Source organism: Chelon labrosus (genome assembly GCF_963514085.1).
Source record: "Chelon labrosus genome assembly, chromosome: 1".
Lineage (NCBI taxonomy): Eukaryota > Metazoa > Chordata > Actinopteri > Mugiliformes > Mugilidae > Chelon > Chelon labrosus.
Window position 1 is genome coordinate 4,527,372 of NC_140337.1, and position 17,122 is coordinate 4,544,493.

The window sequence follows — 17,122 nt, forward strand, 5'->3', positions numbered from 1 at the left end:
TCAAATGAAATGTTGAAAAAAAAACATTTTGATGTTTAATGTATTTTCTAATAACAGACAGACCAAGGGCCACACTGACAGCAGGAACAAGAACCATACCAGAAGGAGGCAGTGTGACATTGACCTGCTCTGTGGAGAACTCTGCTGGATGGAAATACCAGTGGTTCAGACGTAAGACAGGAACGTTTGATGATGTAGTCCAAACAAATGATGGAGAAAACAGAGTTATCAGTGTATCACAAGGAGGCATCTACAGATGCAGAGGAGGAAGAAGAGGAAAACCAGTTTATTACACTGATAAAAGTGATCCAGTCACCATCAACTTAACCCGTGAGTTCAGTCATTGTGTTTGAAATATTCATGATTAGAAATAGTGATGAAACCTACAATGTTCAGTTTTCTCTGTTGATTTCATGTTTCTGTTTGTATCCCAACTGTTCATATCTGGTGGAAACAGCTTCATCCAAGGCTGTTTTAACACGACAACCCAGCTGGCCTCAGACATTCAGAGGTGAGGAGATCACTCTGACATGTGAGGTCCAGGGAGGTGAAGACACTGAGTGGAAGTATGAATGGAGAACACCCTGGTTAACGACACACAAAACAAACAATAAATACTGGACGTTCAGTGTTTCTGATTTCAACAGAGGAAACTACACGTGTAAGAGTAGACGCAGAGATGACTCATATTCAACAGAGTGGAGTGAAGCCATCACATTATCAGTATCACGTAAGTCATGTTTGTTGTTTGCTCTGATTTCTGTATTGAGCAAAATTGTTACTACTCATCACCAGTGATGGGAATAACGGTGTTAAAATAAACAGCGTTACTATCGGCGTTATTTTTTTCAGTAACGAGTAATCTAATTAATTACTATTTCCTCCGTTACTATGCTGTTACCGTTACTGAAAAATATTCTAATTCTTAGACGTATTTAAACTTGGTGGCAACCTCCCGGTCTGAAAATTGAAGCCAATGCGGAAGTGCAAAAAACTGCAGTTCATTGAGTGACCGCTTGAGGCTGGCTCCAAAAGGGAGCAAATCCCCATAGACCCCCATGTTAAAATGCCCAACTTTACAGCAATATTAAACATGTTTACAGCCTGGTACAAAAAACGGTTTTAGTCTCAATGCATTATTTCACTATTCATGACAACTGTACGGGGTTGAATTTTTTTCTAACGCGTTTGTTTATTTTTTATTAAGGTTTAAAATTCTGCATAATTAAGGGCGTTCCTGCTTTGAGTGACAGCTGACGTATGGGCGCGGTCCCTTGGCGGTAGCTGCTAGCTATGGTCTCTCCGCTAGTCCCCGCTTCTTTAGCTTTATAGTGTCACAACCATCTGGCCGTGCTTGTAGTCAGTTTTGGAAAATTGTACACACAAATACCATTGACAAATACCGAATAAATAATGGCTTGCTGTAAGGTTAGTCTAACAGACCTTCAAAGAAATCTGCTGTTCAGTTTTTTCGGTGAGTGAAACACTGGTTTTATTCTAAATATGTTCGTACTAATTAGCAAGCCTTCGGGTAATTCATTAGCTGCGATGTTAACGGGAGGACATTGTTGGTTGTCACGGTTATTAAACCGACTTGCATCAAAATCAATACGTAATATGGAAGTATTGGACTTCACGATGATGATACTTTTAAACCTACTGCCTGCCCACTATTATGTAATTTATGGTAAGAACTTTAAACAGCAACCAGCACACTTAACGTGTTTTTTTTAACGATAGTAAATATAACCAATGAACATCCAGTCCACTAAAGTTGTGTAAAATATGAATTAAATAATAAAAATATAACTTAAAAGTTTAAATGTGAAGTTATTTGATTCAGGTTCGTTGGTAGAATGCTGTAGATGTGTAATGAGTAAATGTTTTCTGTCACGTTTTCTGTCACGGTTTAGTTTATGGGGTTTATAGTATTTTAATTTCTTGGTTTTCATAGTCATGGTTTAGTGTTTAGTTTTTCAGTTTCCTGTTTTATTTTGTTAAGTTCTTGATTTCCTGTTGGGTTACTTCCGTGTTTTCCTTTTGATTAGATCATTGGTTTTCACCTTGTGTTATTTCTTGATTTGCTTCACCTGTGTCTTGTCACCCCTGCTCCTCGTGTGTGTATATATAGCCCTGCCTTACCCTTTGTTCCTTGTTGTGTCATACGTTTTGTCTGCCACGTTCATGCGTTTCATGCCATAATTTTTTCACGTAGTTTCATGTTTTGTTCAAGTTTTTTCTTCATAGTTTTTTGGTTAGTGATTTGGTTTTTGGATACCCTGCCTTCAGCAGCGCTTTTGGTTAGCTTTGTCCTTTTGTTAATTAAAAACCCTTTTTTCGCCTACTCCTGCTCTGTCCTGCATTTGGGTCCAAAACTCCCATCCCCGCTACCCCTTCTGTAACAGTTTTATGACAACGTGACAAAGTTCTGCAACACACTAGTTGTATAGTATAAAATTAAGACATAAATAATTTTTTCAGCTTCGGGTGAACTTACCTCAAGCAAGATGAGCTGGGGTGCTGGGAAGATGGGTGAGGAAAAAACGGGGAGTTGGCACCTTTGCCGTGTTAGCTGGCTGCTAGCACCTCGGATAGCGATTAGCCTAGCTCGGTAACCTGAGATAACACAGTAGCAGAGAGTTGAGTGGCGGGTTCTTCTTCTTCTTTTTCTTTGGGGTTTTACAGCAGCCGGCATCCAAAAAGTTGCATTGCTGCCATCTACGGGACTAGCACCTTAGTGCACTATATATATAGAGAGATACAATCCAGTATCTATTAAAAATTTGAAAAAACAACGTTTTCCCCTCCTGCTTGACCCTACTTATAAAATATTTTTCAAAGATACTTCTTTCAAACCAACTTCACGCAATTCTCTGATAAGATCTTGTCTTTGGAGGACGTAATTTCTACAATAAATCAAAACATGTTGTACCGTCTTAGGTTCCTGGCATGAACACAAACCATTCTGATGTTTTCCTAAAATAAATAAAGTGCTGTTCAGAAACGTGTGACCAATCCTCATTCTAGAAATAATCATCCGTTCCTTACGTCTCATTCCTTCTCTTTTACAAACATTAACTGAGTCAGTTACCTTACTAGATAATGAAAATAGGTGCCTCCCTTTGTTTTCTTGCTCCCAGAGCTGTTGCCATTTTAAAATGGTTTCCTACCACACAATACTTTTACCCTCAGCCTTGGATAAATTTATGTTGACATCTGTGTTTTCCTTTTGAACAGCTTCATTGGCCAACTTATCAACCTTTTCATTTGTTACAATACCTACATGAGCTGGGACCCATATGAATGATATTTCTACTCCTCTCATTTTCACATCTCTAATTGCCAGAAGTATATCATATACAAGGTCTTGTTGACTCTTTGATGACCCTTTCCCAATACTATTGATAGCTGACACAGAGTCACTACATATCAACACTTTATGATTTTGAATCTGTTCAGTCCATTGCACAGCCATCAAGATTGCATATAATTCAACTGTGAACACACTTAGAAAATTTGAGGTTCTCTTACAAGCTTGAACATTCCACATATGAACAACAAAAGCTGCTCCTGTAGCACCTGTTTCTTGATCCTTTGACCCATCAGTGAAAATTAATATGTGTTCCTGATATCTTTCTCTTATGACACTGGAATTCATGCACCAAATTTGACTCTGGGTTTTCTAACTTAATCCCAAGTATCTCTAGATCAGTCTTTGGGACCTCCAACTGCCATAAAGGAACTGATGGCCACAGTACTCCTGGACAAAAGGTCTTATCCCGTATAACCATTTCCTATGCCAATGCCTCCCCTGTCCATCCAAAACTTGGAAGTCTTGCCCTCCCTCTCTCCCAGCTTGACTGAATTGCTATTTTAACTGGATGAACATCCCTTTGGCCCATCAAGTTAACCCAATAGTTAGCCTGCAGCTGCTTTCTCCTCAAATAGAGTGACATTTCTCCTATTTCTACCTGTAAGGAACATACTGGAGAAGATCGCACAGCTCCTGTACATATTCTTAATGCCTTAGCTTGAACTATATCTAACTCAGCTAAAACTGACTTGGCTGCAGATCCATAAACCAAACACCCATATTCAATTCTTGCTCTGATTAAATATATATAAATTTGCTTCAAGGAAACTACATCTGTTCCCCATTCTGTTCCAACAAGACATCTCATTAAATTCATCACCCTTTTACATTTATCTGCTACTTTTAAAACATGCTCCCTCCATGTAAGTCTACTGTCAAAGACCACACCAAGAAATTTAAAGCTTTTAACCCTTTCCAAATTCCTACCATACAGCTTCAATTTTATACTTTCATCGACTTTCTTCCTAGTAAAAAACATAACCTTAGTCTTCTCAATAGAGAATCTAAAACCCCATTTCCTTCCCCAATCTTCCACTAGGGTTAGAGCTTCCTGTACCTTCTTCAAAGTATACTTCACATTTTTCCCCCTTTTCCATATGCTACCATCATCTGCAAATAATGACTTTCCCATTTCTGGCTGAACATTAGAAAAAACATCATTAATCATTATATTGAACAGCAATGGACTAATAACACTACCTTGTGGTGTCCCATTTTCTACCAAACACCTTCTAGATGTTTCTGTCCCTATTTTCACCTGAATGCTTCTATTATTTAAAAAGTCCATTACCCAGTTAAACATATTTCCCCTAACTCCTAGCATATGCATTTTGATTAAAAGACCCTCTACCCATAGCATGTCATATGCCTTTTCCACATCTAAAAATACTGCTACAACTGTCTCTTTTTGTATCTGTGCTTTTCTTATTTCATCCTCAAGACATATGATAGAATCAATAGCGCTTCTCCCCTTTCTAAAACCACTCTGACAACTAGCCATCAGCCCCCTTTCTTCAATAAAGTGCATTAACCTTCCATTCACCAATCTTTCCATTAACTTACCTAAGTGAGAAGTTAGCGCTATTGGTCTATAGTTTGCTGGATTACTAGGATCTTTTCCCAGTTTTCTTATTGGAATAATAACTGCCTCCTTCCACCCTGCTGGAATCTTTCCTTCCTCCCAGACTTTATTAAATACATTTAAAACCTTCTGAATTCCCTTATCACTTAAATTTCTTAACATGCTATAACAAATTTCATCTTTACCAGGAGCTGAATTCTTACACTTATCCAACGCATTTTTTAACTCTCTCAGTGTGAATGGAACATTATATTTATCCTCTATTTTTTCTTTCTTTTGAATAATCTCAGCATACAGACTCCTTGTTTCTTCCCTACCCCTTCTTTCTTCTTCTGATAAATTACTGGAACTATGTACTTTACTCAGTGTATTCACCATCATTTCTGCTTTCTCTAGGTTTGTTACAGCCACCTGTTCACCAACTGAAAGGATGGGATAATTCCACTCTCTTCTATTACCCTCCATTTTCTTGATCATTCTCCACACATCATTTATATTAACAGTACTTCCAATTGAGCTACAATATTCCCTCCAGTATGATCTTTTTCTTTGCCTTATGATCCTTCTCACTATTGCGTGTGCTTTCTTATATTCAATCTAATGTTGAAAATTATTTTAACCTTCTTAACGCTCTGTTCCTTTCCCTAACTACCTCATCACATTTAACATTCCACCATGGAACCCCTTTTCTAGCCAGTTTTCCTGAACTTTTTGGTATTGTAGCCATTGCAGCCATATAAATACTTTGTCGCAAGTCAATTTCACTTCTTTCAACATCATTTGTTTCTTGAAATGAACTAATATACAAATCACTTGTTTCCATAAATCTCTCCCAGTCTGCTTTTTTTAAAAATCCACTTTCCATGACTATCTTCTACACTCACCCTTACATCAACATCCAATTTACATATAACTGGGAAGTGATCACTTCCAATAGTGCCTTCTCCATGCACTTCCCACTCACACTTTGACGCCATTCTACTAGATAAAAATGTGAGGTCTAACACTGACTCTTTACCAGTTCTAATATCAATCCTAGTCCCTCTACCATCATTTAAACAAACTAAGTTCCTATCATTCATTAGTTCTTCAATCACCTGCCCATTTTTGTCTGTTTTTTCCCCTCCCCACAGTGTATTATGGGCATTAAGATCTCCACGCCATACAACATTATCTCTATCCTGGCCTTCTATTACCTCTAGTTCATTTAATTCTAACTGTTTACAAGGGTTATAATAATTTATCACTACTATTTTCTTTTTGTCTGCCCATACTTCCACTACCACATATTCTTGTTCCTTCCCTGAACCCAACACCCTATAAGGTATACCCTTCTTTACAAAAGTAGCACAACCCCCACCACTTCCTTGCTCTCTGTCTCGTCTGATAACAATATAATTAGCTAAAACAAAATCGAATCTGGGTTTTAACCATGTTTCTTGAATACACATTACATCTGGTTTTACATTTTTTCCATCTATAAACTGTTTAAAATCTTGACCATTTGCCAACAAACTCCTTGCATTCCATTGCAGAATGAACATAATAAATAAGATCATCCTTTACCTACCTCTTGGCTTGAATGTACAGTAAGACAGTCCCTAATTTCTTCCCATTTTGATTCTAGCATACCAAAATGCTGAATTGCTGCCTTCGTAACAATTTGAATCCTTTCAGTTTTAGATTTGACCTCAGGTGTTGCATTAATTACCCCTGCAATAAAGATAACCAAGTCCCTCCCCCTCCCCCCCCTTTTCTCCTGCTCTCTAAGTTCTTGCCTCTGAATCCGTACATTCCCTGTTGTTATTTCTTCTCTAACATTTCCTCCATTAATCCTCTTTGTTTGCTCCACTCTTTTAACTGCTTCTGCATAAGAAACTCTTTCCTTCCTTTTCACACTCTGAATCTCAGTCTCCCTTCTCATTACTTCACATCCCCAGTAGGCCGCACTGTGCCCTCCTCCACAATTACAACATTTAGGTCTAACCCCCTCTCCACATTCCCCATAATCATGCTCCCCACCACATTTAGCACACCTTTTAGTCCCTTTACACAAATTAGCTACATGACCAAACTTCTGACACTTGTAACATCTTGTTGGCTTAGGAGTGAACTCTCTTACTCTATATCTCATATACCCAAAGTATAACTCTGTAGGCAATTCTTTTGAGCTGAACTGTATCAAAACTGACTCAGATTCTTTTTTTCTTAACACCCTTAGTTAAACGCTTTGCACTCTGAACAGCATCACATTTTTCTTTTAAGTTTTTGACCAGCTCCTTCATCTCAACTGCTAAAGGAATCCCATAAATCACTCCTTTACTTCCTTGTTCACCCACTTTCACCGCCTTTACGACCACTGCTTTCCCAACAGTTTGCATCTTTAAAGCTCTTCCAACCTGCTCTTCAGAGATACATCCAATTAATAAATTCCCATCATTTAGAACTCTAGCATATTTAACCTCGCCAACCTGATTCTTAATTATTTTCGTCAATTTTAATGGATCCAAATTCTTCACTCCTGACTCTTCAAACCTCACAACAACATTCCATTTCTCCTCACTATCTTTCATTCCTCTACTCCGCTTTGCTTTATTTGTCCTCCTTATCTGCCGAGTGGCGGGTTTCGACGTCGAGGCTGCTTTAAGTCCGCCCCAACACGACGCCCATGCCCATATTTGGAGTATCCGCGTGTGGGCGGAGTAAAGCAAAACCAACATGGCGACCGAAGGCTCCGCCCACTACAGTCTTCATTTTTGAATTCAGAATCCAATGGGTGACGTTACGATGGGTTTGTCCATAGTATATGGAGTCAACGATTTAAATTTTTATTTTTTTTAAAGTAACGCAATAGTTACTTTCCCTGGTAACTAGCTACTTTTATAGTGGGGTAATTCAGTTACTAACTCAGTTACTTTTTGGGAGAAGTAACTAATAACTGTAATTAATTACTTTTAAAAGTAACATGCCCATCACTGCTCATCACAGGAAGCATTAAAAGTATGAAATGGGTTGTGAGCTTCACATATCTTCACATTTGTTTAATGTATTTACAAGTATTGTATATATATAATATATAATGCAGACTATGCAGGATACAAATGTTGTATGTAATCTTCCATCAGTACATAGTAACATGTTTTCATTGTGATCAAATCTCTTCCTAACAGATAAACCCAAACCTGTCCTCTCTGTGTCTCCATCATGGCTGAGTCCTGGAGCCTCAGTAACTCTGAGCTGTGAGGTTGAACATCCATCTGCAGGATGGAGGTTTTACTGGTATAAAGCTGTTCCTGATCTATCAGACACCTCTGGATCTTACAGTCATGAGCTGCTGCCTGGTAGCACCAAAGGGACTGAACAAGATTCCTACATCATTGATGGACAGACACACACAGCAGGATATGTGTGTAGAGCTGGAAGAGGAGACACAGTGTATTACACTGGTTACAGTGATCCTCAGTTTGTCTGGTCTGGAGGTGAGTGTTGGGCTATATAAGTAACAAATGTGGTGTGTGTGGGTGTGTGTGGCTATCCATGTGGTCCAAACTTACAGGAAGCAGACAAAGTATGACAGTAACAGTTTGCTTAAATACCACACAATGATGAAGTATATTCATCTTAGTTCATAAAGGATTAACTCCATTGTTATTTTATAAAGTGTGACCTTCTATCATGGTTTGTTTTTCAGATTTCCATTCAGCAGCGTCTCTCTCGGTGAATCCTGACAGAGTCCAGCACTTCACCTCTGACTCTGTCTCTCTGAGCTGTGAGGGAAACTCTACTGAGTGGAGAGTGAGGAGGTTTACTGATGATGGCTTCCTGTCACACTGTTCTACCTGGGGGACCATGACTGGATCTACATGTAATGTTGCTAAGATACAGGACAGTACTACAGTGTACTGGTGTGAGTCTGGATCAGCATTCAGCAACACAGTCAACATCACTGGACAGAGTGAGTTTTAATCACATGTTATGATGTTAAACTTTGCTGTTTGGGAATTTGTTGATGAGAAATCTGAACTAATGTATTCTGTGTCCTGTATATTCAGTGTAAGTAGGCAGAGTCTTTCTTTAGAAAAATCTTTAAATGAATCTTCATCAGTGGTCATCTCTATGGTAAACAGTATTAGGCTGTAGAGTTAAAGTAGCACAGTGTCACATTTTCCATCAGTTTTCACTGAGACAATCGCGACATGTTAGTTTTTACCCTGATAAATTACCAGTTACTGTATGTGATTTGCCAAACTGTTCACAGAAGTCCTAATCTCCAATCTTTCTCATCTGTACTGAAGTTATTCTGCCAATAGACAAAACCAATTGTTTCCTTGTTGTTGGTTTAGATAACTGCTGTATACATGATTGATAGCTACATGTGAGACATACACATATGTAAGAGAAGACTGAATATATGTTCTCATTGTATGTTATCATTGTACATTACTCTCCTCCAGCTGACACTAAATGAATGTGTTTGACTGTTTTCCAGCTGATGATATTATCCTGGTGAGCCCTGTCCATCCTGTGACTGAGGGAGATCCTGTTACTCTTGGCTGCAAGTTGAAGACACAAAATGTTCTTTCTAATGTGTTTTTCTATCAAAATGACAAACTCATCCAAAGTGATACCAGAGGGGAGCTGATCATCCCTGCAGTGTCAAAGTCACATGAAGGCTTCTACAAGTGTCAGTCCTCAGGGAAACAATCACTACAGAGTTGGATGGCAGTAAAACGTGAGGAATCTTTTCAGTTATCAGTGTTAATAGTAGCAGTGGTCTACTGAACTTTAGTGAATATTAGTCTTTGTATACATCCAGTGACTTTAAACCATTCTTTCTGACAGCATTGTCCAGGTTTGAAAGCTCCTCCTTTAACGTCTCATTTATTATTCGTCTGGTTTGTGGAATTATCTTCATTATTACACCACTGCTGCTGCTTTGTTGCTGGAGAAAAAGAAAGGGTGAGACTTTTTCCAAGTTACAGTTTATTAATAATTACTGATAAATTCTATGAAGTGAAGAACATATTCCATATAAAACAGTGTCATATTTGTATTTGTCTCTTTTCCAGATGCATGCAGTAACAGGTTGGTCCAACACTCTTGTCCCATTTTGATCCTAATAACAATACTTTCCATGTTCCTTATTAAACTCCTTCATGCTTTAGTCTCACTCAGTCTCTGAACATCAATCAAGGCTCTGCTACACAGCAAACAGTGAACCAGAATGAAACTCAAGTTTACTCCTCTCTTCTCCATGGTCAGTCTTTGATTCTTTTCACAACTATTTCTAACACCCTCTTTGACTTTTTCAAACAAAAGTTGAAGTGACTCATTGCATGTTGTCTTGATTTTCTCTGACCTGTAGCTGATGTTTCTGTCTATGAATCAATCAGAGGCTCTGGAAACACAGGAAGTGGTACAGTATAAACTTTGATTCATGTGGAGCTGTCAGACATTAGATTATTATCAGTGACTGATCTAAATTCATGCAACATTATGATTTCAGGTGAACCAGACGATACATATGGTGATGTTACATCTCATCTTCAGCTTCATGTTCAGCAGTAATTACACAAAATGTGGAATATAATGATCTGGAAATTTAGCTCACAAATGTATCTGAAATCTGAGAAGGATGAAGACGATGTTAATTTATAAGTTTAATTGTACAATATCCCTGATAATATTATTGTTGTGTGAAAATGTCTAATTTTAAAAAAGTTAAGAGGCTAAGAGTGTGGTCACATCCCCAGTAGCATCATGTCTTTGTTTTTCAGCTTTAGAGTTTTACTGATTGTGATTTTGTTTCAGGTCCATAAAAAGAAGCGCATCATCAGAAAAACAAGGGACTCACAGACAATGACATGACAACAATATTCATGTTTAAAGATGTTTTTGACAACATTTATAAAACAGATGCCATCCAGAATGACAGAGTCACCCATCAGAGTCTTTTGTGCATTTTTGTTTCTGATCCTGTTAAATAATTCCAGCTGTATCTGGATTTAATGTCCAAACTGACCATGCAGTCTGTTTTGTATATATGCTTATCATGTGTGTTTGTGTTGCATTGACACAATAAGTTTGTAGTTTTCATGCTAGCCTGGTCGTTACCATCCTATGTTTCCGCCCGAAATTTGATTTCGGTCTGGCACGTTAGTCTGGCCCAATGTAATAGGAATCTGTCTCTGTAATGGGCGGATGCTTATTTTGAGGTTTAAAATCATTGGAGTCCCCTTAACCAATCAGCAACATTTGGTAATGACGTATATTGTGCGCCGGAGTTCAGGCTCTTACGCTTACCACTTCCGCTTCCAGTTAAATAAATCAAACTTTTCCCAAAGCCAGTTGGAAGGAGAGCTACGACGTCCTTGCCATTTATAAAATTGACAAGACAAGCCTCTTGTTCTGGTTTTAATTCCGTGGTGCTCTCGAGAGTTGAGACAACTTCGCGGATGGCTTCTCGCGTCTCTTCCTCCGACGCCATTGTTGCTCTGCTGTTGAACTACAAGCTTCGCTGGACTACAAGCAACTCGGCATGCGAGTTCCGCGTCATCACTCAACTGTTCGCTGATTGGCGCGGACCGCACGGTTACACTCGAACCGTGGAAGTGCAATTTGGCCAGACTCCGTGCCAGACCGAAATCAAATTTCGGGCGGAAACGTAGGATGGTAACGACCAGGCTATTTTCATGCCAGTAATGAGGTTAAAGAGGGTGTTGTGTTGTCATGAAGCTTGATAAAGGTCTGGAAATTAGTTGTCAAGGAACTTAACTGTTTATTATGTAGATTTATGCTCAGTCCATTAGTAATCAGTCATTGATAATCAGTTGTTGTGTTCATTTGTGTTGACTTTAACATCAGATTTAAGTCCAATAAGTGCAATGGAAAGGATGAATTCAAAGCTGAAACATTGTTTTAAATCATATCATTCATTGTATATATAGGTTTCTATATTATATGACAAGTGTATATGTTTCAATAACTCAGTTCAATAAAGTGAAATTAAATGACTGAATCATTATTGAGTTTGATAGAAGTGTTTTTGGTATCCATGTATCTGTGTCTCTCTCTTGATGCATTCTTACTGTCCTTTCTTCTTCTAGTGCTATTCTGTGCAGCACTGCCACCATGTGTCACAATGAACAGTCTATGGTTACAGTCAGCAGCAACAAGCTCAGCTGAAGACCTCAGCAGATTGTTTCCTGACCTGTAGGCAGAGCCAGGCAAATGCTAAGGGCGCCGTGGCCTCCAGGGGGCGCCACAAAAAAAATCATGTTCAATATAATTCTATTAAAACTAGTTATTGCTATTAAGTCTTACAATGACCAATTAACGTTACTACAAATGATGATCAACATTTCACTGTAATGACAATAAAGTTGGGTCTAATCTAATATGCATATCAGAAAAAATACATTGTATATTCTAAATGCATAGTAGACAACATGTATCTATTAGGTTTTTCATTGTTTTCTATGAATCATCATTTTTATGTACTGTAATAGCTGTAACACTACTCTCTTCAGATGCACTTTAGAGATATTTAAGTCCAGCCTTTGCAAATGTTGGGCCATCACCTGGATATCACAACTTCAGCAGCATCAAGCACTCCTTCTGTCCCCTCCACCTCAGAGGAGCCCAGTGATGCTGCACCATTGGACCCTGCTGACAGGCCGACGTGGGGGGAAAAGGGGACCTGACTACCCAGGGCCCGAGTAGGGAGAGGGCCCATGAAAATCCTTAATTTGTTTATTTATTTTCTGAATGAATTGGGCCCTCCAATGAACTGGTGTCATAATGTATTTTTAAATATACTGATAACATCAACTGAGAGAATGAACTTTGTGTCACAGCCCTCCCAACATATTGGACATTCTGGGGGCCCCCTCTTGGAGACGCAAAATGGTTTAGTCCGCCCATAGACAGCAGCCTGCTACAAGTACGTCAGTGAGCCCAGATTGAATGACCTGGAGGCTAACTGTCATCATGCTGCCCAAAAAACACAGATCGGGGTACCAGAAAAAGAAAGAGCAGAAAGAAAAAGAAATACGGCAGAATGAGGGGAAGCAACTGTTAACTGCTTTCTTTCTTTCTGAAAGGGGAACCGAATTTACTTGTTGTGTAACTGCATCCAATTAACGTTAACATTGTCGTAGTCCAGACAGCATGCAGTTTGTCAGTTGCCGATGCTTGTATGCTAAAGTTTGCCAACCAGGCTGCTTGTTGTTACAAGTAAAGACGATTATGGGCCAGTTAACGTTAGTTGTCAACATTAACCAGTTTCAGAAATAAACAGTGGTGCTGTGTACACTTGTTGGCTCCTGTTCAAGGATAAATGTTTTTAAATCAAAATGTGTCATGGATCAAAACGTTAGTACACAAACCAGATGTAGTCTAACGTTTATAGATGTTGGGGCACAAGTAGGCCAAATGCATCAGTTCAGGTGGTGAATGAAAGAACCAGTCATCAATATAATCTGATCTGATTTTAGATTAAAACCCTATTTATGCTTGTTTATTTATAAATAAATGCCCCCAATTTTTTTTTGTGTGTTTTTTTTGGAATTTGGTGCTACGCCTCTGGGCCATCTCCTCTAACTGATCAAGTACGTAGAGAGTTAGTTCACAGAGGTCCATTTCCAGTTGAAAATAGCTTCGCATTTCCAAAACAAAAGGACAGATAAAGGTGTCAGCATGAATATTTTACCAGATTCTTAGTCAATGGGGAAAATGAGGAGAAGCTGGCTCATGTACTCTAAAAAGGATTATAGGTTGCACTGCTTCTGCTGCAAAATGTTCTCATCAAGATCCAGCATGTGAGTAAACTCATGCAGTCACCCTCCATGCAGCTAGATGTGGCAGTTGACTTGTTTAAGAAAGCTAGAGATATCCTTGGGTCCTCCAGAAACACTGTCTTTTCTGACAATTTCTGAAGATTTCAGAACCTTGGAGATGTAAAAGACAAATTTGGAGTGCTCCTCAACTTCCCTACACTCAAAAAAATAAGTTGTTCAAGTTACTTAATATAGTTATGTCAACAATTTCCACATAACTGTGTTGTGTTCAAACTACTTTAATACTACTGTTACAGAGTAAATAGTAAACTTATGTGAAACCAACAAGACTGTATTAAGTAATTTCGATATTATTTGGTCAAGTTAGCTTTAATTGATCAGGCAGTGTTCAGCTAACTTAACAAGCATTCATTACACTGACCTAACTCACTAATGTAAATGTAACTCAGCTGCACTGAGTAACACTAACTGAACAACTCCTTGTAGTTCCAACTTAACTGACTTGAATAATCAGTACTTACATAGTTTTCTTTATTATCAAGTTGGTGATTAATGTTGGACTTACTAAACCTAGTTATGTCAACAATTTCCACACAATGTAGGTAAGTAAATTCAAATTACAACACCTTAGTTCTGTGAAAAATATTATTTATTAACAAACAAAACATTCAGTCATCTTCTTCTTCTGTACCCGCTAAGTCCTGTTAAGGGTCTCAGGGTCTGCTGGAGCCTATCCCAGCTGTCATTGGGCGAGAGGCGGATACACCCTGGACAGGTCTCCAGTCTATCACAGGGCCCACAAACACAAACAAAACAAACAAACAGCTGGTGTGAGCTAACATGTGTTCATATATGCTAGATTTTCGCAAGACAAGTAGTAGCACCGGCAACACCTCTCTCTAACCATTCACGAATGTTCCAACATCAAAAAATATACTTAGACAAAGATAGATGCCAATTTGATGAAATCAGGCTCTTGACCAAACACATCCACCCGTCAGTTTTCACACAGCAACAGTGGAGTTTGTGGAATCAGCTTCTGAGCATGCTCAGAAACCCATCTAGAACATTCTCGGTGTGATTGTGTCAGGCCCGGAGTGGCTAATCTAGCCTAACGTAGCCATACTCAATTCTAGTCAGAATGTGAGTCTGATACTGCTCCATAGAGAGCCGAAGTCCCGCCCCTCTACTTCCGGGTTATGGGACCTATCTTTCGAAAAAATATGAACGGCAGTCTATGGAGAGATCATAATTATTTTCTGGTCCCGATCGAATTGTGGCATGAATTTCACATATGATGTGTGTGAATTTAAAAGATAATTTTTCACGTCAAGAGATAAATTATTTGACGTAAATAAGCTGAACAACATTAGGTTTTGTATGAGATCGCTTAGTGAACTACATCTCTCGTCTCGAACAATGTACGTCACTTGAGAACTATGGCTGTCTCCTTGTTGAGCTTTACCGTCTTCTTCCAGGATGAAGGAAGAAGCATCAAACGAGGTGAAAATCATTATAAATCGGGTCATGTCGAGAGCTGTAGTTACACGAAGGGAGTTTTGTACGCGCCAGCATGCGGGACTTGTAGTTCGTTTCATTACGTATTTTCCATAGCGTTTTACTTAACTATCTTGCGACAAACTGTGACATTCCTGACATGTAAAATCATTTTTTATTCTGAAAAACAACATATGTATAATCCAAGGCACAAGTCGATCTGGACCAGAAAATAATTTATCTTTCGCCATAGACTGCGTTCATATTTTTTCGAAAGATAGGTCCCATAACCCGGAAGTAGAGGGGGCGGGACTTCGGCTCTCTATTGGGCTGTGATTATGGGGCGTGTTTCAACCGAACCAGGAAAAAAAATGCCTCTGCACTCAATTGGATAGACCTATAACCAATCAGAGCAACAGAGTGTGTGACGTATGTTAAGCGACGCATAGTTGTCAACAGAACCGAACTCAACTGCATGCACGCTGGAAGATGTAGAAGAAGAAGATGAGTGTAAACGATTTTTGCCGGTGTTGTAAAAAGAATCTAAGGATACACGGAGTAGCTACTTACACGGCCATCATTTTTGAGATAAATATTAAAGGTGAATGCGTATACGAACAAGTTCTCAGTTTAGGATTACATCTCCACAAAACAGCAAACAAATCGTGTCGCATTTGTCGGTCCTGTCAGTCCTTAATAACACGGTTGGGACGCGACATGCCCGTGTTTAAAAATGGACAGAGGACGAAGGAGACCAGGCTGAAGAAGAAGAAGTTGATCATCTGTCCATCATCATATAAAGCCCGCCCTGAGAATCTGATTGGTACTAAAAGCTCCTGTTCGAGCATAATTGCGCCTCAACGGAGTATTGCCAGACCGAACTTCCAGACCTCAAATGTTGTGGGCGGGACTAAGTTCGGCTGGCACCCAGGCTATGGCTAATCGGGAGGACCGGGACAATTCCCGGTGGGCCGGTCTGACTTTCGGGCCGCGAGGGCCGGTGTTCAATTATTTGTTTATTTATTTTGGGCCGGTGTTCAGTCATCGCACTGAGTTGGTATCACGTCTATGCTGTTACCGCTGTCGCTGGGCCGTCTCCACTTGCAGCTCTTTTCTTTTTCTTTTTTTGCTGACGCAACCTGACACGTCCGTGCACACCGCACACTGTCAGTGGTGTTTGGAGCATGGGTCCAGAACCAGAAGTGCAAGGGTGTTTGAAAAATGGAAAATAAAAATAGCAAAGGTGGCGCAGAAAACGCGAGAATTAAAAAAAGAAAAGCACTGGACACAGATGCAGCCAAATGTGCAAAAATCGGCAGCTTTTTCAATAAAACGTGCTCGCGGTCTGAAACGACCAATGAAGATGATGAAACGGGTAAGACAAGATGTTGAACAAAATGCAACTTTACCTGCACGGTTCAAGTTAATTAATTAGCCTATCAAGTCAATGAATTGCGTGGCGTTGTATATAGCCTGTCTAACCTAACCTTACATCATTTAAATATGATGCGACGCCACATAACTGGCCACAAACTTTGTCTTGTAGCCCCTTAGATGCAAGATGCAAGCACCAGCCATGAGCCCACAGGTAGGATTTGTTTGTTTGAATTTGTGCAGGTAGGATTGCTCATTAAGTGACTATTATTAGAATTAAGAGTATAGTGTAGACCTGCTCTATATGATAAATGCCCTGAGATAATTGATGATGATAGATGATTCAGCACTACAATAATGAAACTGACTTGAATTTTTAACTTGAAAAAGGGGAGTTTTGTGATGAGATTTATGACCATTTTTATGATTTAGTGTCAGAGGCAGAGCCAGGAGCCAGTGGTGAGGAAGAAACAGGTGAGCTAGTGTGTGAACAAGCAA

General features: G+C 39.2%; 1 protein-coding gene across 1 annotated transcript in view; it reads left to right on the top strand.

Annotated features, from left to right (window-relative positions):
* The window catches only part of LOC311486297 (Fc receptor-like protein 5), a gene marked incomplete at its 5' end in the record, with an annotated part of 70,772 nt that overhangs the window by 2,941 nt on the left and 50,709 nt on the right, over window positions 1-17,122 (top strand). Inside the window, 2 exons of the mRNA XM_084542096.1 lie at window positions 58-330; window positions 458-730. Of these exons, the coding sequence (XP_084398222.1) occupies window positions 58-330; window positions 458-730 (546 nt within the window). The remainder of the gene's footprint in view (window positions 1-57; window positions 331-457; window positions 731-17,122) is intronic.